At 35.3% G+C, this 27,133-nt stretch overlaps 1 protein-coding gene across 6 annotated transcripts in view; it reads left to right on the forward strand.

The window, feature by feature from the left end:
• LOC106658891 (TOX high mobility group box family member 3-like) overlaps positions 1-27,133 on the forward strand; it is a 178,976-nt gene that overhangs the window by 118,920 nt on the left and 32,923 nt on the right. For all 6 annotated transcript variants that reach the window (XM_014381045.2, XM_014381044.2, XM_014381041.2 and 3 more), the window contains one exon: positions 24,130-24,228. In XM_014381045.2, the coding sequence (XP_014236531.1) occupies positions 24,130-24,228 (99 nt within the window). The remainder of the gene's footprint in view (positions 1-24,129; positions 24,229-27,133) is intronic.

A 27,133-nucleotide genomic window follows, 5' to 3' on the forward strand; every position in this document is an offset into this window, starting at 1 on the left:
ATTTTTCTTTGAGTTTGTCATCTTTCTTACAATTTTTTACTGCTCAGTCTTTGCACTTCCCTAATTTACTTTGTCGTAACAAATTTTTACTGTTGCTTTACTCATTTTAGACTTCCTTTTTTATCGCAACTCGCACCATAAAGTATTGAGAAGTAAATTGAATGAAAAACGTTCTTAAATGAAGTAAAAAACCATTCTTGAAGGATAGTTTTGTTATTTTTTCCTTCGGTATATTACGAATTTCCGATTAAATAAACGACCTAACTGTTGCTGTACTTGGTAAAAAATAACAGGGAAGAAAGAAATGGAAAAATTTAAATTGTAGATATTCGCATTGAGATGAGTTCTTTGAGCTATTTTCTTCTTCTTTTTCACTAGGAATAAAATACACTTTCAGACAAATGGAAAATGTCGTCTTGCGTAAACACGCGCTGTCGTTTTATCGACATTCTATTTTAAAACTTTTGTATTTCATGTGTATACATGTTTTTGGTTTAGAACGTAAAATTGTATCATTTAGACTTTTATTTAACTTTTTCTCAATTGTTAAAAAAAGCAAAGAATAATGCTCTTTTTATAATTTCAATCAAATTCAAGTACAAGCTGTATTTTTTGTTCTGTATATTTTATCATGATTTTATTTTTAATGAAACTATGATTTAATGGAGATTAAAATCTTTTAACAGCTTGCACCCAATTTTATTTGTTAGAAATGAAACAGGACAGCTATTACTACTACAAATAGATGTCGTTTTTATCGATCGACCTTCCAATCCATTTTCATTCGCTTTACAATTTATTTCCATTTCTGTGCAAGCAAACTATTTCGTTAATTTGTCCGAGTTATTAAATAAAAAACGCAAAAAAGAACGAGAATGAAAGAAAAAGGAAGAAAAGCTAATCAATGTAATTGATTTTCATTTCCGTGATTGCGTCATTCAATTTATTTTCTTGTTTACCCAAGCTTGCCCTCTTTGTATCTATATCTGTATATTCTCTTTATAAATGTACATATATATTTCGTTCAACTTATTTGATTTATCTATTTATCTATGAGAATAGCATTGGTTCTCACTCGATTCCAAAAATAGGTTCATTTTTAAAATTAGTTTTGCTATTCTGCATAGTTGTTAATGACTTTTGAAAATCAGTTGAAATGCTGTAAATAGTTGAATGAAATTGAGTAAATTCATCTTCCATCTTCTTCTCGGTTAAATCTAATTTTTCATATTCTCTGACTTTTTCTGAAAACTATCTATAACTCAGCATTTTATACTTTTTTTATCGTTACGCTTACTTTCAGGAAAGAGTTTGACTCGAAAAGGAAGTTTATTTTATGATTGGTCGTTCCACGAATAAAAGGACATTCAATTTTTTCTTTCTGTTGCTTGAAAAATCTCATTTAGTTGATATACGTGCTTCAAAAAATATAGATTAATCTTCAAATATTTTTGGAACCATTCAAAAGATTTGAAATTCAACGAGAAATCTAAAATGGTGATGCGAATCGATTTTTGCGATAAAAATTCATTTTTTTAAATGCATAATATGCTCAGTCAGTCAATAAGTCGTTCTATATTAAAATACGTTTATGACAACCTATATTTCTTTCATATTTAATAGTTAGTTTTTAAATACATTTTTTACAAAGTCGTTTGTATTCATTTCACGATAACGAAATGTTCGAATTGTATTTTTTGTTAAATAAATAAATCGATATAACATCGCTTTGAAAACTTTTTCTTTGTATCTTTCTATAGACATTCATTATTTTTATCTTCGATAATTGAAAAGTATCATATTCTTATTTTGTTCAACTTTTTTATACGTACATTTTTTCATCATCTTTTCCTTATTTTTCATTATGTATGTTTTTACTACATCATTTCAACCAACATGAAAAGAGATAAGAGGATCTTTATTTCATGAAGTTACAGTGTACACAAAATGTGAGGGGAAAACACAAGTAGATCTACCGCATAGTTTCCGAAAACGTATACATGTACGCATAAGGGGGTTGCATTCAACAAAGATAATTTTAAATATTCTGATGTTACATTGGTTTCAATCAATTTTTCTCTTATCGTAAACTTCAAACAATGATTTAATGTGGTTTCTGTATAAAATAATAAATCCATTCATCATTGTTTTATGAAGTTTCAATTATATTATTTTAGTGTTGTAAAACAAAATAATTGAGATACGTATTTGAACTTAACATTTGCATAACTTTCGAATATTCTTTTTGACCCGATAAAATAATTATATAATTAACAATAAACTTGAATAACTTTTTATAAAGGTAAAAAAATCAAACACATGAAGAAAAATAATTTTCATTCAAACGCGTTAGTAGGAAAAAGTGTAATGACAATTGAAATTTACCTGAAATACGAATCGCTTACGAACGTCGTTCTCGAAAGTATTTTTATTCGTCTCGTTTATTTGAAAAATCGACTATGAAAATACTCACTACAAAGAGAAAAGATTTTCACTATATTGCCTGTCGTAGCTATAGCAATTTTCGAGAAGGGGAAGAGAGGAGAAAAGCAGCAGTGGCAGCAGAAGGTGAGGGGAAGCAGGGAAGGGATTTATGATAGCGATTGGCAAGGATAAGTACTGACGTTTATCGAAGAACGACAACGAGGGCACATGTATATGTACGAATACAAGCGTATATTATATACACACAATACGAGAAAATTAATGAAAATAACGCCGTAAGATAAATTGCCTCGATATTGCGCGCACGCACGGATTAATACCCTGTATTTCGTAGTCGTTGTTGTTGCCGCTGTTTTTGTTGTTTTTGTTACTGCTGTTGAAAACAAAATCACGTGATTTGTAAGGTTTCATTTTATATTGCGATTGCAAAACTTAACCTTTCGTGCACGCCATAACCAAGTAATGCAACAAATTATGAATCTATACATCCTTTGATCTTCCTTATACTTTTACTGCTATATTATATTCGAGTTTTAATTTAATTTCGAAAGATCTGTTGGTACACGTTTACCCAGTATTTACTCAAATTTGTTATCAGGGGTTCAGAGAATTTTTAAATTACACTGCAAACGTAAATGTTTTGATAGCTCCTTGAAATTTGAGCTCACTGAGTTCGCTGTACGTTCTTTGTTCGTTTTACCTTCGGTGTGTAGCGTTTTTTTCCATTGTAACGAAGCATAAAGCGTAAATAAATTTTTGAAATTGATAGCTCTTTCAAATTGAAAAAATGATGACTTGACATAAACTACAATTTTCAATAATGACGCATTGCTCATAAATTTTCCGTAAACAGCATATTTATATGTAATTAACAAACATCTTCTTTTTTGTGTTTCAGGTAAGCTCACAAACATCTTAAATGAACATCCATAATAAACTTGGTAAAACTTGTAAGTTTAATATGCAATGTATTTGCACAAAATCAAAGAACAAATAAAACAACATATTAGATCCATTGATATTCATGTTCCTTTATATAATACTTGATCAGTCTATATAACGTCATTGCTGCTAGGCAATGTAATTTATGATAAGAACAAATCGATATCGCACCGCTCTTTTGATTTATCTACCCCTATTAATCTTGAAATGTCAATTCTATTCAAAGCCTCGCTTTATATACACGTGTAACTTCAAAGGAAAATGAAAAAAACAATTTAAAGTCTCATTTTACTTGGTCGTTATGACATTTTCTCTTATATGCGCAAAATCCGTCTTTTTATACAACCACCCTCGCGACGCACAGACGATTTATTAATCTCATGTGTGAATACAGCAACGGTGAAATTTCATTTAACGGTCTTTTCCTCTCCTTTGCTTGCTAATGAAACTTATAAAAAAAACATGTAAGGGTTTCTTCTCCCTTTTACTCTCAAACAATAATTTCATCGAGATTTATCAAGGAAAAAGAGAAATTTGCGCTTTAAATCAAGATGGATAAATTATCGCGAATGTGCGGGCTGTCGCAAGCGCATACAGCATTATAGCTCGTCGAGCACATCCAATTTCTGAGCCCGATAAATAATTGGAAAATTGACGGTTTCGAGATCGAAGCAATTTTTTCTTCAGTTTAAAAATGAGCTTTTTTCTGCAAGAAAATTAATAAGTATCGCGGGTGAGAAGTTGGGACACATTAGCAATTTGATACGGATTATCGAAGCAGCTCTGCGAGGTGTGATGCGTTGAAATTTATTTGGCAACTCTTGGCAACTCGTTTCGCGTCTGTGTACACCTACAACTACATGTGCATTCTATATTACTTTATATATACTATACACGTACTCTCAAAAGCAGTGTGAAACAGATACTTTTATAATATTCGTGCGCACGTCTATATACGTATGCAACGAAGAGACTAGCACTCATGAGGTCATCGTACTGTGGCTTTTTTTCATCTCATTTTTTAGCTTCCAACTTTTAAAAGCGTCTACAATTTTGAAGAATGACAATGCAGACGACATAACGTGCTTTGATACAATAAATAGCGAGTGAAACTTACTCGTGCGTTAAACGGGATTATCATGCCAAAAATGCTTAAGCCGATACAGCAGCAATAAAAAATTTTACTATTCTCGTGGCTATTTAAAAAAAAAGGTACAAAAGTGTCGTATTATATATAACTAACCATAGTGTTGGAGAGCATTCACCGTGAATTTTCACTTCCTATTCCACGTGTCAGTCTTTCTATTATTTTATTTTTTTACTCGCAGCAAGTATTGTAACAATTTTCACATACACTCACATAGAGTGGAACATTGCTCGGTGTAATGTACTATAATTGCAAACCTCCTGACGACTAATGAGAGCCGCGGCTAAAAGGAACTTCGGAATTATTAAAAGTACATCAAACATACACGTCTGTACAATACACTGAAGATGTAATTCAATGTTTCCGCTCCTGTATATTAGATTTTAATTTATAGAATGTGCGGCAATTCTGAATTCACATCGCACGAAGTACCTGCGCTAATATATACACATAAGCCTGCAAGAACGCTAAATTTATTGTGCCTCGCAGATGTACATATTTTTACGCTGCATTTGCACCGACGAATAGTACGTACGCGAAGCTATTAACTTTGATGAATAATTATCGCTAAGACTGATAAGAAAAAACTGTAAGAGATATTACGGTGGAGTTTTTTTTTTCAGAAAACTATTCGATTCTTATAACGACTTATTGCATTTGTGTGTGTAAAAACACGCTGCTTAGGAGAAAAAGAGAGTCAAACTAACTGGAAGTATCACTTATACAAATTTCGCATTTTTTCAATGAGTCTAACTACGAAAGTCATCCATCTTTTAACGATCACATGCAACGAAATTTCACCAACGAGACCTGTGCGTGTACCGATAATAATAGTTGGATTCAGTGTCTTCTCACATGCGTACAAACTGAGGCTTAATTAAATGAAAATGATTTTTCGTTGCTTTACGGTTGATCATTACAGTAATTATTTGTGCAAGCTAGCAGTATTCGTGTGTATAAGCACTATAACGAGATAACGAGTTACGGAACATAAAAAGAAAAGATACTACTTCTTGCCTTTATTGTTACTCCCCTCTCTCTTTTTCTTGTGCGCATGTAAATTATCGTAGCTAAAAATTAGCTCGACTAATGAGGTGTAAATGTATCATTTTTGATCATTACTCTGCATCATGCGCCGTAATGAAGTCTCTCACCGGCAAAACAAATCAGCCAATCGAAACACAAGCTTGGCACTTAATGTGCTGCGTAAATCAATTCGGTTAATAACGTACACGGAACCGCAGAAATCAGTTTCCAGGCGCATGCAGGGACTGCGCGTCTGCAGCTAAAGGTATACCTCTGCGTCATGTGTCAGTTTTCTATATCTAAATCAGATTGTCGACCTAGTGCAGCTGCAAACGTACATCAAACTGCCAGCCGTGTATTCTGAAATTGCTCAATTTTGATTACTTTTAAGCGGCGTTTCGGTAAATCGATCCGAAGCGCGACTTCGCAGTTGATATACCGAAAAAGCTCGTTATACATTTTACTTTCGCGTGAAATAGCTTTTACGTTCCTGCTCGATTAATTGTAATGTAATCTCGAGCCCTCGTTGGAAATGAAAAAGAGGTGACTCATACTGTGTGCATTGCATAGAATAATGTATTTTGCAATCGCATGGTCTAGTTACATGCTTCATTATGAGCTGTGCAAAACAAAAAGTTATTATTCAAGCTTAATAGGTTCCCTCGGTGCATGTAATGAAAAATACAACGCCTGTCAAATTGCGAAACGTCAGCTCGAAATTGGAGCGAACAATGTGTCGCGTGTTTAATGAAATCTAAAGAATCAGCAAAAACTCCACGGATTTACAGTCCTTATCGATTGCGTTCATTTTCGCTTAATATTTTAATTAAAATTCTCTTTTTACACTCAGCATAATGCATAAAATTACCAAGCATTATTTTTTCTTTCAACGAATAATCGAATATAAATTGGCGTATTATTAGCGTGAATCAGAATCAAAGAGTAATAAAGACGTGATTGTCGGAGAAAATTAAGAGATTCGGTGGACGCGAGGAAGAGAGGTAAAATTTATATTTATCGATCATTACAACGAAAAATCCATAGAATTAACTGAGTTGGCTCGCATGATTCAAATTTATATAAATCGCTCGGCTTGATTAATTTTTTTTTCGCCGTTATAATACGCCACATTGTGCGATGCATTATTATTATCATAAAATTCATTAAAACTTTATGTGTTTCGCAAGATTAAACAACCCCTTTGAATACCATAATGTATAATGATGTATATATACAGAGATAAGTGTGGAACCTCCCCCTTTTTATGCGATAAATTGGCCAGATAAATCGTAGTAACTTTTTTAAGTACTTTTCATTGTTACTTTGCCTTTCTGCCAGCCATGATTATACTCATCTAAAAGGAATTTCTTTGCGTGTATCTAAAAACAAGAACAACACGTTTGATTTACACATTATATGCATGATAATTCCATCGCAGGTACTTTGTTGTACTGACTTTAGTGAGCTGAAACCTCACTTTATTCACATATTGGGACCGATCACATAAATAAAGGAACCGTGCATTGAAATGTTTGTTGTATTTAAAGTCATCATATTTTTCGATTTGTCCGCAAATGACAAAAATGTACATTTTCCTAGCGTATCCAATATCCTGTAAAGATAAATTAGTGACTAGAAAATAAAGAGATAGCTGCACCGCAGTAAAAAAAATATCGGTATAAAAGTTATTCAATTGCGTGTCTCTCGCAGAATCTCAATGCGATGATAAATACAACTTGCAACGGCCGCTACGTCGTAAATATATTTATAATTGAATCTCATTGATTAATGCATCTCAATTGAAATATTTTATCGATTTTATATTGTACAGATCGTATTTAAATAACGTAAATACGTATTTTATTACTGAGCATTAATATTGCTGCAAAGCATCGAAAGCGAGAGATAAATTATGCTGGCAAAGCTCGTTTCCAAATCGAAAAATAATAAATACCCTTCGCTCGAGCGAGTGTACGTGTTTGGAAAAAGTCCACTCAGCTGTAATTTATAAAACATTTGCATATCAATGGGATTATTACGAAATCAAAGTTATATTTTCTTTCCATTATGCGCTCGCAGAACGAGCGTTGAAAAATGGTTACTTGAAGAACACAATTACCAAGAAAAAGAAAAGCTTTTGTATGCTCAACGAGATGAAACCTTCGTATTATCGACAAAACTTGATTCGTTCGAAAGTATGCCTGAAATTCACCGCTGCTGCTGCTTCTTCTTCTTTTCATTATACTCGTCTAGATTTAGAACAATGTCAAGGTGCAGGTACCGCGCTAAATAGTACAACTGCGCAGATGCTCGGAAACAATACGCTTCATGTGACAAATATAATTCCCTTGGTTTAATAGTAAGTCGCGGCTGAATAAAATTATTACGAGTCACGAGCATGTAGCCATCGGCAATGTAGGCATCGCGTGGGCGTTTACACGTGAAAGTCGATATACGAGCAGCGGCGTTGGTGGCGGCAGCAGCGACGAGGGTGTTAACCTCGCGCGCAGTGCCTCCTGAATGCCAATTTGTGTTAGTGCACGCGCGTGTGTACGATATCGATGTTATTGGTTTTTGCCTTGCACTTACTTCGATCGATTGTCGATATTTAATTTCACTCTCAAGCTTTAAGTACAGCAAGTTTGTCAATAATACTTAGTAATTACAGATTATTCAGTCAAGTCATTTCTTTTTTCCCTCCCTTTAAATATTAATAAATAAATACTTGTTGAACAAGCCGATTAGGTCGGTAGATTATATCTGCAAAGTTGATGTACACATACTTTTTGAAAAAAACAGCTCGAGTACTGCGGCCAGTCGCGCGCTCGCACGAAACTCATTCATCGACCTTGGAAAACCATTTCGAGCTACATACATACGCGAACACGTAATTATGGCTTTTAAAACGGACTCGTCAATTTTTATAAAACAATGTTCGGTGTTGATTATAGCCTGGATGCCAACTTCGCAAAATACAGTTGATTTTAAATATCTGGAGAGCAACTGCAGCAACGGCAACTTGATCACTTTCCGGAATGCGTTTTTAACTTAGACGGTGGCCATCCCGCGCGAGGTATCGAGTACTGCCAATTATAGTAAACCATGCATCGTTAATGCCCTCTCTAGTTTCGTACTTTCAGCTGCAAATAATTACGTCGAGGATGGAAAAAAATTCAACCAGTCATTCTAATCGACCACTTGTAAAGTATATGTAATTGCAATCCTTGCGAAGGTATTTCGTAAGCTTATATCGTCTCTGATTTTGTGCGTCCATGTCACGGAGAAAAACGACTACGCGCGTGTTTCCGGGTAAATTTAATTACCGGCTCTTGGGTAAATATATGTCTTTTTAACGACATCGCATACAACAGGCGATTTTCATTATTCAACTGCGATGTGTATGAATGGAATCGATATAAAAATTTGCGAAAAACACGGGAGAAAAAATGTACCCTCCAGAGACAGCAGATTTTTTTCCGCGGAAATTTACATCGGCGTGCATTACAGGCTGCTGCTGTTCGTAGCGCGTACGAATGAATAATTCACGGGTACTTGGCGTATATACGAATCGTTAAATTGATTGAAACGAAACGAAGCGCAAGTTTATGTATTTTTTGCGTGTGTACGAATACTGGCTGTGGAAACGATTTTGTTGCCGTCGATGAAATTGACTTATTTTTTATAACTTGCTTTCAAGTTGTGCACTTATGCCATTTGAATATTATGCAAGCTCTACATATGTATGTTTCATGTGTCATGCAGTTTGTCGTTTTAGTAGGTCAAGCAGCTCCCTACTCTCGCGCTCAGCACAGTGTATGTGTGCGCATGTATAGATATATTTTTTAAAGTAATCGATATTTCCAATTTTTATATCAAGCGATTTTTTTATACTTGTTCTACTTTTGCAAACTCAAGTACAACAAGTAAGAGCTTTTAATCGGATTTCTTAATGATACCATCGTAAATGTAATTCGCTATGAAAATCAACAAAGGCTGCGGCTGGGTTTCCAACGCAAAAAAGCATGCATCACGTAGAAAAATAAGAATTTCGGATTTCGCCTTAATTACATGCATCGTTCTCTCCTCTCTCGCAAGCCATACACACGATCGCTATTATTCCCTCTCACTCGAATGTCTTCGGAATTCTTTGATGTTGTGTGCGAGATATCTCTTATAATGACACTACATAACACACATTCCTCTCGTGGTGCCTCTAAGATTGATATAATTACATGTATGCGAACTTCGCGACACATGCGCTTCTGAGCCCTTCCTGCTGTAGTCTTTTGTAAATCGTTTTTAATATTTCATGTAATACTTTTTTTCTTCATAATGTTATATTATTCGCTCTTACCTTCCATGACGTATCATCTTTCTCTCGGAGATTTTTCCTATCTTTTCAGCTGGAATAACTTGCTATTAATATAAAACAGTGCAAGATTCCTCGGCACAGAGACTCATCTTTCGCGAAATCTTATACAAGTTACGCTGAAACGATGACACGACTCTATACACTTGTCGCTCGAACGCTCATCTCTTTTATTCTCATGAATATACGATATGACATTTTTTGATTGAACCATTTGGCCATAATTTAGAAGGGACTCTCTTTCTCTCTCTCTTTCTCGTCTCTTGTTCGCGAGATGTTGCCAGTAAAAAATTTCACAACCATATTATATGAACGTAATATTTCGCCTCGTTTCTTTGTGGCACTAATAAATCGATGTGCATCGTGATTTTCATGCAAGCGATTAGAAAAAGAGCCCAATCGATCTCATGCATAAACGCATCGATGGACACATAAACGATTCTTTATGCAGCATTAGTTGCAGATAAATCGATGAATGACGAGCTCTGCATAGCACCGAGGCAGAAATAAAGGAAAACTTGTTCTTTAAAGTCAGCGTTTATGACGTACTCCCGTTTATTTTTTAGTTGCTTATTCTTAATACAGAAAATTCATTGATACATTGTAACGTTCGATTAAAGTGAATTCGTTGGAGGATATAAGTGACGTGTAATATAGCTAACAAAATGTCACGATTCGGGCTGTAAAAAAATGATTGCGTGCAATCCGCATATGCTATTGCTCAAGTTTTATGCACATATATATGATCGGGCTCTATTCATATCTTTAGATTGGCTTGATAAATGTTTATTTTTTGTCGACTTAGTAATACATTTACGACAACCGAACTGTACTTAGGTTCTTGCATGACGGAGATAACAAAAAATTAACTATTACATCAGTTGAATATTAATCAACGCTTCCCGAGTTTTATGTAGAAAGGGATTTTAATCGCTGCAATCGATCATGTCACGATATAAACAAGTTGTATAGTTATATATCCACGAGAAAGAGAGAGAGAGAGAGAGAGAGAGAGAGAGAGAGAGAGATTGCAACGTATAAAAACGATTATAATTTTCGATAAAACTGCGTTCTCCAGTCTTTGGAAAATTGATGTTATTTCGTAATCAGCAAACGTCATGCTTTTTTATGTAATTATTATTACTCTTTTTCCTTTTTTCATTACTCGGCTATATACTCGTGATGATGTGTTTGTGATAAATTTGAAAAATAATTGCTTTTATTCATGTAAGCCGTGAATCATAATGTGAAATCATTAAAGTTTATTAGAGGAAAGTGGGTTTTTTCACTCTGCTTTTATTTCAAACTGAATAACAAATGAAATTTTTTTTTTATTGTTTAGAATTCAATGTACGTTTGTTAAATTACGTGTTGGGAAGAGAAAGGATTGTAAGCTGAACATAGTTTCTTGGACTTTCTAAAAATAAATATCTCTTTATGTACAACCTGATAACTTTATTAACTCAAAACAGAACCCGAATATCAGATGAGTGAGTTGGAAGTATAAGCGACAAATTAAAATAATTTTGCGCCAAACTTTGTTTTTCTTGTACAAAAATTTTAGACGTCGATTAAAAAATTCAATTTATTCTTTATCTAAACGTTCCATTATTCATTTGAAAGTTGAAGGAATTCACAAAATGATTTTTCTTTATTAAAGTACGATAAAATATTTAACAAAAAGGTTTTAATATTTCATTGTACTCTCGAGTAGATTGTAGATCATATAATGGAAAAGGGGAAACGAAAATAGAAAGAGGATTACAATCGAAAACTGCAAGTCTGACTATATAAGCTATATATACAGGGGAGGAAGAATGAAGGCTTTGTATAATAGGAACGTAGGCATGCTTGCTACATAAAATACATCCTTTTTGTAATAATATTGTACTTGTTCGCCAGCTAAACGCGATGAATATTCTAAAATATATCGCACGAATAGTTCGAAAGATTTTATAAACCAGAGAATGAGAGAAACGACATATCGGTGTCGGCGCGCTCATTTCCTCGTGAATTTAACACAAAATACTTGGTACAAAATACGCGCAATGTTTGGTCTCGACTTAATATACGCGAAGGCACATACACATTATAAAAGCAAGGCAAAATTGAGAAAAATGAACGATACATTAGAAAATTACATTCCTGGCACGAGCGAGCAGGCGGGTAGGGGGCGCGATGAGTGGCTATGGAAAAACATGATGGATGGTAACAAGCAACTCTCTCGTGTTACGGAAAAATGGAAAGGTTACTGAATAGCCTCTTTATGTACGCGTGCGACTATATACGTACACGACTTTCGAAGCTTTTACATCACTCTTCTTAATGCGTTCGTTGTAAAAAGTACATTACACATTTAAATAACGCAAAAAGAAGTGAAAATAGATGGCGTATTAATTCTATAATTCAATATGTGAGCGCTCTCTCGCATTGCATCGCACAGCGGGACGAATTGAAAAAAAGAAAGCAATGGCAAATATCGAGTAATGGCAAACCATAAAAGTGTTTGCAGTCGTTGAATCTCTCCCTTCTTTTAGTTTCTTTGTAACATCGCGCAAGCGCATCATATTCTCGAGACATTTTTTTTTTTTTTTTTATTAAATCAGGTTAATTTGCACACGCGTGCTCATACAAATGCTCTCAGGCAGCCAAACAAATAGTAGCGAAATGTTTAACAGCCCGTATACGTATTCTCTCTAGACGACAGATAAAACGTGTATGTACGATTATGTGTCTAAGGCACGAGAAGAGAATGAGCTCGGCGACCCCTCGAGTGGGATTCAGGATTCTCGGCTTCGCATCCTTTTCTGTGTCTCGACCCTTACGTGTCTTACACATATAGATATAAGAATCAATAATAATTCATTGCGTCTTGTCGAGTCCACTGCTTTTTTCCATCACGTTCATAAGAAACAAAATATATAAGAGAAAATAATCTGTCTAATCTATCTATCATATTAACCATAAAACTTTGGTGATAAACTTTGTCATTACTACTTGTCGTTGGTGTACATTTCAAACAACGGCAGTGAAGGCTATACACACTCGCTATATACGTGTATGAAATTCATTTCGCTTTGAACAAACGAGCCTCGATGTGTGTGTGTGTGTGTGTGTGTGTGTGTGTGGGTGGGTATGCGTGCGTGTGTGTGTACATAAATACACATACATGTTGTACAAGAGAGATAGCAGCTTTATGTCCATCGACCTGAGCATACCCCTATATGTGGCATTTCACGTCAACTCTCCCAGTGCCGCGCGGCACGGCAGAATTAAGCCAAATCACTAAATTTGTGAATCGCTGTAAAAGTACTAAAATGGACCTAGAGAAAAAAACGAACCCATGATTTCGATGGGAAATCGCCTCATCTTTCCGATGGTGAGGTCAGATTTTCCGAAATTTTCCGCTTTACCCGGGAAAATCGCTGGGAAAACTTTAAAGTCGATTATCTCGAAAACTTCATTTTTAAGATTTTTTTAAATAGTCTAGATCGAAAGATCAGGAAATTTCCCATCGATATAGACCTTTTCCAGAGAGGCGTTTTTTGATTTTAGCGAGATATAGCGAGAGAAAGAAGAAAAAACGTGGTTTTTTGTTCGGTTGGTGGCGTCCGACCGCCCGCGCGCGCGAAAAAACCACGTTTTTTCTTCTTTCTCTCGCTATATCTCGCTAAAATCAAAAAACGCCTCTCTGGAAAAGGTCTATATCGATGGGAAATTTCCTGATCTTTCGATCTAGACTATTTAAAAAAATCTTAAAAATGAAGTTTTCGAGATAACCGACTTTAAAGTTTTCCCAGTGATTTTTCCGGGTAAAGCGGAAAATTTCGGAAAATCTGACCTCGCCATCGGAAAGCTGAGGCAATTTCCCATCGAAATCATGGGTTCGTTTTTTTCTCTAGGTCCATTTTAGTACTTTTACAGCGATTCACAAATTTAGTGATTTGGCTTAATTCTGCTGCGCCGCGCGGCACTGGGAGAGTTGACGTGAAATGCCACATATATGTATGGTACAAGATTAAAAGTACACAAAGAGAGGGAGAAAGCAAATTGCTACACACAGTGGAACAGCAGAGGGAAGTACCAGCAAGCAAAGAGGGGCGATTGAGAAAGACCGCAAGGGAGAAAGAAAAGATTTGACAAAAGAAGACTTCACTTTATACTGCTTTGTCACTTGAATATTTCTTCATTTTTGCTAATGGATGATTTTTTACACACAACCCCATTGACTTGACAACTTAATTGTTTGTCTCTCGATTAGTTTTCGCCTGTTCTCTTGCGGGGGTCTGTGCGACACAAACTTTCCCTATAAACTACTCGTTTAACTTTACATTTAAATTTCGTTTTTTTTTGTTACTTTATCAGGAAATGGGTATTTGAAGAAGTATGCACACGTCCGCAGAAAAATAAAAAGTTGGCTTGTAAAAACAAAATTCTATAAATGTCTAACTTTTGCAGTTATGTTTAATCATTCAAAAATTTGCTGTGTTAGCGACTCTTTCAAAATATACTTGCATAAATTTATTTATGAATGTGTACTTACATGCTTTTTTAAATATATTATAACGTATGTCACGTTTAATTACTCGTTACCGCAATTTATGCATAAAATAATAAATAATACAGTCTCTTATTCAAATTATTATCATTATTATTTTTTGATCAAGTAACGTTTGGCAGCTTTTATACTGCGTTTATTTTTCTACGATGGTCAAAACGAGATCAATCTAACGTATATTTATTATGAAAATCAAATTAGATCGCGCACTACCTATTACCATAACCTGTTATTTTGTTTAGCTGTTAATTTATTTTATTATCTTGATATAAATGGCGATTCATATTTTTACTTTTTCTGCACTTATGTCTATCTCTTACAGCATTTTGATGTATACGTATTTTAGTTTAATTTACTCGTTCGAGAAAGCAACCCAATTTCACAATTTCACAGTGTTTTATACGCATTTCTAAAATTAAGTTCAGATTTGCCATCGCGCGAATACTCTACAAATAGCTTCTGATTCAGCTGAAAGAATATTTTCTTCAATTCTTCGTGCTTGCGCTTAAATATCGACTAACTTTCATCGAACGAGCAAACTTATATATTAAATTTGTTCAACATGTAAGTTTAACGATCAGTCTTAATTTAAACTTTTCCGTTTTTTATTTAATTTTGCCTTAACTGATAAATGGCACTGGTTAAACTAAAAAAGTTGCTTTTGCTGAAACAAAGTTATTTGGTTTTTCGCCGAGAAGAATTGAGTGAATTTTTCTGAAGCAAAAGCGAGTCTATTTTTTTAGATCAAAGATGAAATGGCAACTTTGTTTGAGAAAAGCGAGATTGTTGAGCTTTTCTTGCATCAAAAACGACAAAGATCCTTTTTCAGCTCGACGCTATACATACGCACTCATACATCGGAGTCTTTGTGTAGCCTAGTTTGTTCTCGTGAATTCAACTCACGATCGGGTCGTTACGTGGCCGTCCGTTCATAAGACAAATACATAAAATGTCAAGCAAAGATAAATAGACAAGATCTGTTTATTTCTCAAAACTTGGCATACTAAATATTTTCCTGTTATTTTGAATATTTGCGTTAAAAACGTAATTTCAAATTGTCTACGCGACGTAGTAATAAAAAAAGTAAGAAAGTGTCAAGTTTATAGCAAAAAAACGAAACGAGAATAGCTTGCACAAATTCGATGCGATGAAATTTGATAAGCTTCGCTTTTCTAACGAGATTTATGCAAATTCTCGAAATTATTCTTTGCTTGACTGCGTGCTCCGTCTCATATTGCATAAATATCTTGAGCCGAGAAGTGCTTAACTAACCATTATTCAATCTTTCATTATCTTTTGCTTATATTCTTGTATATTTGCGCTTTAAATTGTTGTATCTCGCGTTTTGTTGTTTCGCAGTAAAGTTGCATTGCATCACAATGTCGATAAGAGAAAAAAAACGTTTTTGATAATAATTTTGTGTGAGTTGATTTGCATGTGGTTCTGCAGAGGCAAAAATATTATTGACTGAATACTTACTCAACGTAGTTCATAACGCATTGAAAAAAATTTAGAATTCATGGATATGTACCAGTGTTCGATAATTAATATGAAACCTTCGCTAAAGTAAGAAATAAAACAGTGCGGTAGCTTTCCTCTACTCACGGGGACACGGTAACATTTTTGCTTACTCATTTACAGAAAAGCTTAGATACAAAGAGCGGAAAAAAATTTATAAAGAGGTGTAGAGAAAAGGGTGAATTTCAATTTAACTAAAAGCTCCTTATTCAGAAAAAATCGAGATTGAATAGGGCCACGAGGCAAGAAGAGATTGCAAGAGTGAAGAAAATATGATTTATACTCATTGCATACGGACGCAATATTTTTTTCCTTTCTCATATATTTTGAAATTAAATATAAATTGAATTGGCATTGTAACTTATCGTTAGAGCTGCCTTCAAGATTTATTCGCATTCAAAATTGAGAAAATAAATGAAAAATCTTCATTTAAAATGAAAATGAAAAAAGTGAAAGAAACTTTTTTACTGCTACTCGCACTACTGCTATTACTATTGCTACTGCTGTAGAGGGAAAGCGCAAGAGCAAACACGAATTAGTTGATCAAACATAGCCTAGTAAAAACCACAAAATGGAAAACACGAACAAAAACAAGTCTTTTTTTAAGTGCACGCACGTACATGTATAATTAAACTTGGTGTCTTTTAAATTCAAAATTTTCATTGTTCACTGAATATTAAAGTGTATGCCTAAATTTTTATTTTTATTTTTTTGAACATATAGTCCATGTTTTACTGAGCATGATTCAGTGTAATTGAAAAAACTTTGACGCAACTTCTTAAACCAAAGAATTTTGATAAATAAAATAACTAATTAAGCGGTAATGCATACTCAGTCAAGAAATTGTGTCATGGATTTATAGTTCATTTAGTAAGAAAGTTATCTCATCGTTTTTTTATATCACATTTTTTCTTCGCCTCATAGTTATCAAAGTTACAAAAATAACAACATCGGCTAACAGCAACGAATGACTGATCGGTGAAATGATGAAGGTTAGATTAATATTCTTTCTCCACGCGAAACTTGTTATTCTTTATTTTTTTTATGTTCTTTACGTGAAATATGAAAAACCCATTCCAGCAGTGTGCATCCTTCATCAATCATGTTCAGACACATGCATTCTTCAATCAAACTCACCGTTCTGTTCCTCTCTTTCTCTCCTTCATCTTTCTCAATTTCCATTGCACTTTGTACCCGAAACAAAAAAAACGGCATTGCTCCGATAATGTAATAAAAACATAAAATTTCTGGCATTTCGGTTTATTTTCCATTTATTAATCGAATGTCGGCGTGCATTATACATGGGCTTCCATCGCGTAGCCCCTAAAGCTCCCTGCGCCTGTGATGTACGCGTATACAATAGTGCGCGCGAGTATTTGTGCTGTATCGTTGAAGGAGAGGTAATTTTAATTTAAATTTATGCGCTCATACGTCGCGATTCATCATCGTTGTCATGTTACCCTTCGCACGCCGAGAATATACACAAATAATACGACCATAGACGCGATGTACATACATACATACATACATGCATACATACATACACACTCGCACAAATACAGGCCAACACATGCATTTGTATGCATAGAAGAAATAATAATCATTTTTCTCGCCATTCTCTCGGTAATTTTAATGTTATTAATAGAATGTATCGTGTGTCCGTGCCTAGTGCAACGCGCACCGTGCTCGGTGAAAGCATGCAGAAATCTTTGAAACATGACCCGAGCGAGTCTGTAGCGTATAATATACCTGAATGCATTGTGCATTGCTTATGTGTTATTTTTTTGCACTGTGCGACTATAAGAAATCCTCTCCTTTTCAAAGCCTGCGTAATGACATTATTTTTCCACAATTGTTTTTCTGCCTATTCATTTTCCATCTATTTTTCACCCAGTCCTAATGACATTTTCAATTCCATCTCGTGTGCGTGCGATAGTGTCATCTATATAAAGTTAAATGTACGATTCTACTCAACGATAGGGGAAAAACTTTTCTAATCGCCAGCGACTTTCCACGTTATCTATAGTCAAGGTATAATTTCATCGGCTATACACTGCTTAACATCATCCTGAAATATATAGATACGGCTCGAATTGCTTTTACGTTTGTAGGCGCGTCTGGAATCCTCGCCATCCCTTATCTTTAGAAATTTCAAAGCTCGCTTATGATTATTTGCCTTTATCGTAGCGAAATTCAGCAGGATGATTAATTATTCACGGTTGGCCCATCGCTATAATAAATATTACGGATTCTCAATCGATTGCAGATTGCGGTAATATATTTAAACTATGCGCGCGGACACCGTTACGTTTCTTAGATTAGGACAAGTTTTCAATGGAAGTACGTAAGTATCGATAATGCAATATTTGCATTATTTAGCTGCACGGCCATTATGCGACATTATGTTTATGTATGCGCGCACGAATGAACAATGCGTAATAGATCAGGAAAAAAGGTTTCTCGATTCAAGGCTTTTATAAAAGTAAACGCACCCCTCGAGAGAGAACGATTCGATTGTTTTGCCAATGGTCTCGAGAGTTATACTTTAGCTACGTTTACGCAGACATGCTCGACGACAGTCGAGCCATTGAAAGGAGCTTCGTACACTCGCCTCGTCGAAACTCATCATTTTGCGTTCGCGCGCATACAAGTCTCTTCGTTGTAGAAGTTGCCATAAGCGATCGATAATGTGCGAGGCTTTCTCTCTCCGCGCCCTAAGGCTGTGTGTATAATGTCAAACAGTGATACTTTCATTTATGTACGGCGAGGGTGCCTGCCTGCGAGGCCTTTACTTCGAGCCGGAGTTTGGACTTGAAACTACGTAGTTTTGACTTCATTAACCGCTCGGGATTGTTTCTCTTTCGTTAAAACGTTATAGTTCGCTGCAATTGTTTGTCGTAAACTCGCAATTAGCCTTGGAATTGCCTTTCCCTATTATTTACGAGAGTAAATTTCATCGAATTAGTTCAACTTTTTTTGCTTTGTCGATTGCAAACTTTTGTTCAAGCGCCTCGTATGTATTTGTCGAAAAATTAGCTTCATACATGGGATCTCGCCAAACTCAACAAGAACAGACGTGCCTTGTTGTATTCATCAAATTTTCCATAGTCATTTCCGATTTGATAAAGAGTAACTCAAACTTAATTTAATTCGGTCTCGAGAAAGATGACATTAACATGACGTGACGTTAATTAAATTGAGACTATAGTTTATAAGCGTATTATATAAAAAAATAAATGAATGCTTATAAGATGATTATTTTTATACATTTACATGAACATACGTATTCGTTGATTTTAATGAGATGTAATATACAGGAAAGAACGACGTACACATGTTAAAATGACATTTCAATTTATGTGCTATACGTTATTTGAGAAAAAATGAGAAAAAAATGGTTTGTATTTTTGATTGATGAACAATTTTTATTTTTTTCCGTTATAAATAATTACTCGAGATTGATGCCAACTGCGCTATTTTGTTGTATAAATATCGACGCAAATGTGCATAGAATTGTACATATATAAAAACATGTAGATGAAAAAGTATTTCTAATTTAGCCTTCTGCCGCGCACGTAACTGCTGCGATGTGTGAATTGCGAAGGAAATGATCTTTTCAATTAATAGTTATCGTATAATTGATGAATATAATAAAATCTACGTGTGCGCTATTATTTATTTAATTATTATCGAGTTCTGAGGCCGGCAATTAGCAATTTAAATTGTATATTTTGCAATTCGAATTGCTTGTCGCTTTGTATGGCTCGGCGCGAATTCGACTGTACACATCCCCAAGATAATAACAACGGTATTTAATTACTTGCGCGCGAACTCAATTAGAATGAAATATAATCTCTTTTTTGTATTCATTCTTTTGAATTTCAAGTTTATAATCATACCCTCTAATTTGCAATTGAAATTGAAAGCGCATACGTTAAATTTGATTGAGCAAGTCAAGCTCATTTTTTTAACGATATTTTCATACGTGCGCGCAAGTATATTACAACAATGGAAATGCAAAATTATCGCGTCGCGTTGGCAACAGTTTTGAAATATAAAGCCGGCACACAATATTTTGAGGCGCGAGAATTTCTCAGCGAGCAGAACGAAAAACTTTTTCGCACGATCGATGCCGTGCGAGGGGAAAAAAAACAATAAGCTAGTTTGAAGTAACCAAAAAAATCAGGTCGTTTTGAAACGGACTCACTCGCGCGACGTGGTAATGCATGCTCAACGTAATAAATGGCAAAGGTTATATGAATCGCATGCATGCAAGTAGTGTGTCTGCGTTTATTTGTGTGTATTTTTGTATAAGCAAACTGGAAAAATCGGTCACATTATTTCCATTGTGCGCAGGGAATGCATGATCACGATGAACCGTATGCGTGTGTGCGTTTATAATCGAGTTTGTGTGTGTGTGTGTAGATATACATGCAGCGCGTACATAAAAGAGGATATGGGGGAAAATATTCTGCAACATCGCGAAATCGATTCTATTTCGAGATAAAAACTTTTCAGACTAAAGATACGCGCGAGCAGTCCATCACCAGACGAGAGATACGATCCTAAGTGACGTTTCGTACGAATAGGAACTCGTTTGAAACGAAAAATGAATCTCGACAAAGTCACTCTGGCATTACGATCGATAAAAGTCTTCGCGCGAACCGCCCAACAGTTCGTCCCTGTTATTCGCACAGACCCGTGCACACATCCAAGATTCAGATTCTTTGTAAAAACGATGCACTTTCTATAATGCTACGTTAACGGCTCTCGGAAATTTTTGTCGACTCGTCGTTGTTTGCTTATTTAGACGATGTCTTTTGCCTCGAGAAGAAGGTGGCCATCTCTTAGGCACCGTGCATAGTGCCAAAAAACACGCACTGCGTCGAGGTGCCAAGTTTTTTGCCATCTCTGCGCGCGGAAAATTAAGTCCTGTCCGTGGATAATTTCTTTTGCTTCAACCGGATACAGGTGTCGGGCTGTTTTATCGAACGAGCGGCTTGCGCCGGCCTCTAGAGAACGCGTGTCCGAAATCGTAACGACAGACAACAGTCGTCCTAATGGAATATACATATGAAGCCGAGTAATTGCGCGCGAGCTTGGCCAAACAGCAGAAACAGTAACAACTACTATACGTAACTAAACTGCGCCCGCGGAATGTGTACATACATACATACACGACAACAGTACAAAGTTCGACGTTCTTGGATGTTGCATGTAATGAGAAAATTCATCAAACTCCCCTGAAGCTGGTGTACACGGAGGAGAGGAGAAGCTCGAGGGAGGGAGTAGAGCGACACGCTAGTCGTGGGGGAAGAGACCGAAGGGGCGGGAGAGAGAGAGAGAGAGAGAGAGAAAGAGAACGACAAATATTCTGAAACTCATTTCATAAGAACGCAGCTTGCGGATATATATTCACAAGACTTGATTGGTTCTGAGTGTGCGTTAGTCTGTGTACTGATGTTTTTTACGATCTCAGAAACAGCTGTACTTTACAGCTTCTATGACGTTCTTTCTATCTCTCTTTCACCCTCTTTGCACGCATATGAGTCATTTCACGTCAAGTCTCCTAGCGCGGCGCCCGCGCGGCATTATTAATCGAAATTGTTCAATTTGTAACTCGCCAGAAAAGCACCTAAATGCACCCAGAAAAAATATGTGCCATATGATTTTGATAGGAAATTTCCTCAGCTTTCCGATGATGAGGTCAGATTTTCCAAAATTTTCCATTTTCCCCGGAAAAACTTGACATAAACTTTCAAACTCAAATTTCTCAAAAACGGCATTTTTAAGATTTTTTTAAATAGTGCCAATCGAAAGCTGAGGAAATTTCCTATCGATATGCAAGTTTTCAGAGAGTACTTTTGATAATTACTCAATGAAACACAGCGACGAACGTGTAAAAACGTGACATTTCGGCCCGTGCGGCAGCTGTTCCCGCGCGCAGTACCCCGCGCGGCGCAAAATCTCACGTTTTTACACGTTCGTCGCTGTATTTCATTGAGTAATTATCAAAAGTACTCTCTGAAAACTTGCATATCGATAGGAAATTTCCTCAGCTTTCTAATGGCACTATTTAAAAAAATCTTAAAAATGCCGTTTTTCAGAAATTTGAGTTTGAAAGTTTATGTCAAGTTTTTCCGGGGAAAATGGAAAATTTTGGAAAATCTGACCTCATCATCGGAAAGCTGAGGAAATTTCCTATCAAAATCATATGGCACATATTTTTTCTGGGTGCATTTAGGTGCTTTTCTGGCGAGTTACAAATTGAACAATTTCGATTAATAATGCCGCGCGGGCGCCGCGCTAGGAGACTTGACGTGAAATGACTCATATATTGACTCTCTTTCTTCTCTCTAGCTCGCGACGCGCTAATGTTTGCTTTGAGCACCTTTTGACATAACGCATTCAAAGAAAACTAAAGAAACGCAGAGGCACAATACAAAACTCAATGTTTGTATGATTGATGCTGGCTGACAAAGCTCAGGACACCAGAGAAAACCTTCATTAGACATTCTTTCAAATTATTAAGAAATTGGTTAATTCAAGTACAGGATATAAGCTAATTCCGGACTTGCATTCGATTATCCAATTCTGCGCGTGACTTAAGGCTTCGCGCGATATACACCAGTGCTTGGTGCTAACTGCTTAGAATTTGAGTCGATTCTACTTATAGAACACGACATTCGATATCATCGTCTTGAACGATGAGCTCAGTCGGCGTCCTGAATTAAAGGCGGTTGAACTTTAGATTCTAATTTCAACCTCCTCGCGTCTTTTGATGAAACCATAAGCGCGAATTTTAGGGTTCTTTCGCGTCCCGAGGCCAAAGAGCATTATTTAATTTAACGACCGATAGAAACAAACGATACAGTTGAATATAATATTTTTACTGTCGAAAATGCATGTCATGTTACGTGTTGACTTTGTACATTATTGTAAGCATGTCATCGTAACTTACGACTTTATGCAATATTCTCCTGTGTGTACACGTACACGCGTATGACGAAATTGACTGTCATTTCTTTTTTCACTCTTTTCACATCATATTTCGCATTGTCTGCACGTTTTACAATGTAGTACACATTAATATTAATCGATATGCCATGCAGCGTGGAAAAGAAAAAAGTAACTCTTTCTATTTCACATCTTGCACGTTCATTTTTTCAATCTAGCAGACAGCTTGTAGTTAATAAATGCCGCACGAATTGTTATCCACGAGTATACATAATCAAAAAATACAGCTACAAATTTTTTTATTCTTATTTTTTCGTAACATTAAGCCAAGAGTAGTTGAGAAGTATTCGAAGTGTGTGTTCATCGCTTTAGTTGGTCACGAGATTCAATAATTGGAATGTAAGTCTTCTCATTTAAAGGACCGAAGCAAACAAAAAAGTAAAACGACGTCCATTAGTCGATTCAATTTAAACGATAGCACACAATCCCATCTCGTCATATTTTATTGATTCAATATTATTTTGTCTCTTTCTTATATCCCGAATCAGCAATTATTGCTAGATATGCACACACGAGGGCGCACACGCGTATAGCATACACGTAATACATATACCCCGTTTCTCATCTCTGAGTTGCTGGCTCAATTAACCATCAAAATAATTGAAGTTATGCGAACTTATAAAAGTGCGTGTTCATACGTGTGTACTTACGTATCCTCTCTTAATAAATTATAACGGCCGAAAAAAGGTTTTAACAGTATATCAAATTACAATTCCAGCACATTTGTATACTTCTCAACACACACTTTCATTAAGCTCGCGTTCATTTAGTCTCTCCTTCTTTCTTCTACCCATGCTCGAAGCAACACCAGAGTTTAAAATTATCGATATAATGAGATTCGTTCTTCAAAGGTTAAAGGGAGTGTATATTGTATATGTATACGTATACAGGGGGAATCAATGAATAAATACATTGCATCTGCAAAGGACCAACCTTCCCATTAAAAGACCCTTTGATTACGATCTCTTTTGCTTATGCGTGTGCGTACATATATAGTTCGTGCGCGAAATATAAATTAATGAATCGTTCAAAATGTGTGGGAGGATGTAGATTGAAAAAAAAAACAAATTGATCAGTTGTCTCACTTTGTTTTTCTTTTTGTTACAGAGGAGTGAAAACCTGGATTTATCCTTGAACGTACCTCAGCACATCCAGTCGTCCTATCATCATCAACATCATCACGACGGCTACAATATGGCTGAACAGGTATGTAATTTTTTTTTAATTATTAAATTATTTTTCATCTAGCTTTGTTTTACTTTTACCTTATGTTCCAATTTTTTTTCTGGTGCTAAGAAAAATAAAACATAAAAAAACAAGTATCACTGTTAATTATTAATTATTCACATCAGAAACAAGTCTCGAGTTTTTTTTCGAAATCAAGTACTTCGTGCGTAATTGATCCATGAAGACAGGATGAAAAACGTAAGGCTTTGATTAAAAATTTCTTGATACTTCTTGCGATGAATCGTTATTTAGTCGATTCTTAGAAATTAATGACGCATAAAAGTGACACATACATGGAAGAATTTTACTGATGCATCTATACAATCTGCCTAAGAATTGTAATAATTCCCGAGGAAATAAACTATTCAAGTTTTTTTCCTCTTTTATTTTCACTTCTTTTGCATCCCTTATTCTCTTTGCTGAAACCCTCATTTGCATCATAGCCATTAACACTCGCACGGTTTATTTAGTTCGCTAATGTTTCTTTTTCGTTTTTCTCTCTCCCTTATTCATTCTTTCTTTCTCTCCCCCCCCCCCTCTCTCTCTCTCTCTTTCATTTCTCTGTTATTCTTCTTCCATTTTCAGCACAGTAATTAAAGTATGCAATATTCATTTCGTTTATGTTTAATAACAGCAGCGAGCTGTTAGCTTTTTTGTACTTTTATATCTTTATGCAATCATGAATATTCATGTGTGGCTTGAATACAAACGATACATATACGAACTCTATTTTAACACAGTATTCTTTAGTTATGTATAATACTAACGATGTTTTATAATCCATCTATTTTCTGCGCGCTTGTCAATAAATCAAAGTCACGCACAGGCACACACACTGTCAGTCTTTTGTAATAATGTCAGCGAATACTTTGCCATTTTATATTTTACCTGCAATACAGGCCAAAACATAAATAGAAAATACTATTTCAATAAATGTTCATGGTCTAGAAACGCGACTCGACGTTTACTGCTATGCTTGTACTGCTCTCTGTTCGACGAAATTAAATTATTTTCTTTTGTCGAGAAGCGCGAAGTTTAATCAATGAAAGCATTTTTTGCATGTATTCCAAAAATTCAGATCCATTCAATAGATATGTCAAAGGGGAAAGGGTAATACTTTTAAAGAAAAGGGTATAAAGGACGTAGAGTTGAAATGTGTTCACATGCATTTGGTACAAAAAACCTTTACACGCATATTATAAGAAAAAAAGTTGCAAGGCGATAAGAATCGCGAATCAAAGTAACGACTTTGAATCTTTCATGAAGATAGCTCTCGTCACTCACGCGTGCACACAGACACATGCATAGCGCCGCTCTTATATTATAGCAGCTAAGGGGTACGTGTGTGTTTGAGTATGCACTGTACTTTCGCGTGCCAACTCGTTTTATTCGGTCGCTGAAAAACATTTTGTTCTTATATATATTGCCCCTGCCGATGCTTTTTATTACACTCGGCACTTCTGTGTGGCCCCATTTTTTTATTTTCTATTCTTTTTTCATCCATTTGAGGGAAAAATAATAAGCTAAGTGAATGCTTTTTCACGTCTATTTCCGAATTATAAAAAAAAAGTTATTTTTCGACTTCATTTCGCAAAGTGAATACCGGGAAAACGTATAAATATACAAATTTTCATGCATTTTGCAAAATATCATAGAAAACATGTGCATCCATAGATAATAAAGCCAAGAACAGTATACAACGTAAAGAATATCAACCAGCAGTGGCAGCAGTGACTTAACATTAATTCGTGACGCTGCATTAGTTATGTATAAACGCGCAAGCTCTTATGTATATGAGTACATACATACGTATACACGCACCAACACAATGAAATGCCTACGTTAAATCGTAAAACTTGTTTTTTTAAAATCCGATTTTATGCTCATATAATATACAGTGAAAGAGAGAGAGAGAGAGAGAGAGAGAGAGAGAGAGAGAAATCTTTCGTAACGTTGAATTTAATATCATATCTCTTCCAGTCTTCTTTTTGTTCTTAGCAAAAATTCCCTTGTGCATGTGTGCAGTTGTGCTATGTGTGTATGTGTGTGAAGAATGAAGGAAAAAGAGAGATAGGATGAAGAAGAGGGTATACACATAAGGAAAGAGAGAATCGCTATATATAGAGAGGCTCGATCAGTCAATGCAATCTAAGGCTCTCAGATAATTGGCAATCCGCAATAAATAACTTTGCAGGCTATAATTTTCAGTATTTTAACGATCGAAACAACTACACACTTTCTTAGCTGTCTTTTTTCTCTCTTTTCCCACTGATACATCTTCTTATTTTGCTTGCTTTTCTTTTCTTTTTCACATTTGCTTATATTTTGCTCTTTTTTATTTTTTTTTTCGCTTGCCCATATGTGCGCGTACGCATACGTACAGTACTCGTGGGATTATCGTTTTCTACTCGCACTTTTAGGTGAAATTTTGTGCAGTCTCCATGCACTTGTATATCCATATTTATAAGGCTCATTTTATATATCTCCACTATCTACACCATTTTCTTATTGATTTCTAATTCATTTTTACGATTACTGTGTGCACATTCTTTTCTACCGCTGCTAAAAATTATCGCGATTGTTATCGTTGATTATTAGCATCAAATTTTATTTCCTTGAATTGCATTACGTAATTTGGCTATATATAATGCCACTATACTTTCACAAGTATGTATTAAAAACGGGATTTGTTGTCGGTTCTCAAAGTGGATGTGCAGTGCAATATTATAATTTTATTTTTAACATGAAATGCAGAGGAAATACTTCTTCTTTTTGCAAAAAACTTCTCATTATACCGATGTAAATATGTGGAAGAATCGACGATTTAATCCGATGAAGCTTTTGATTTTCTTTAGCATTTTTTTTCTTCGTTGACAATTTCTGC

This window comes from Trichogramma pretiosum, unplaced genomic scaffold (genome assembly GCF_000599845.2).
Source record: "Trichogramma pretiosum strain Unisexual culture from Peru unplaced genomic scaffold, Tpre_2.0 scaffold28, whole genome shotgun sequence".
Lineage (NCBI taxonomy): Eukaryota > Metazoa > Arthropoda > Insecta > Hymenoptera > Trichogrammatidae > Trichogramma > Trichogramma pretiosum.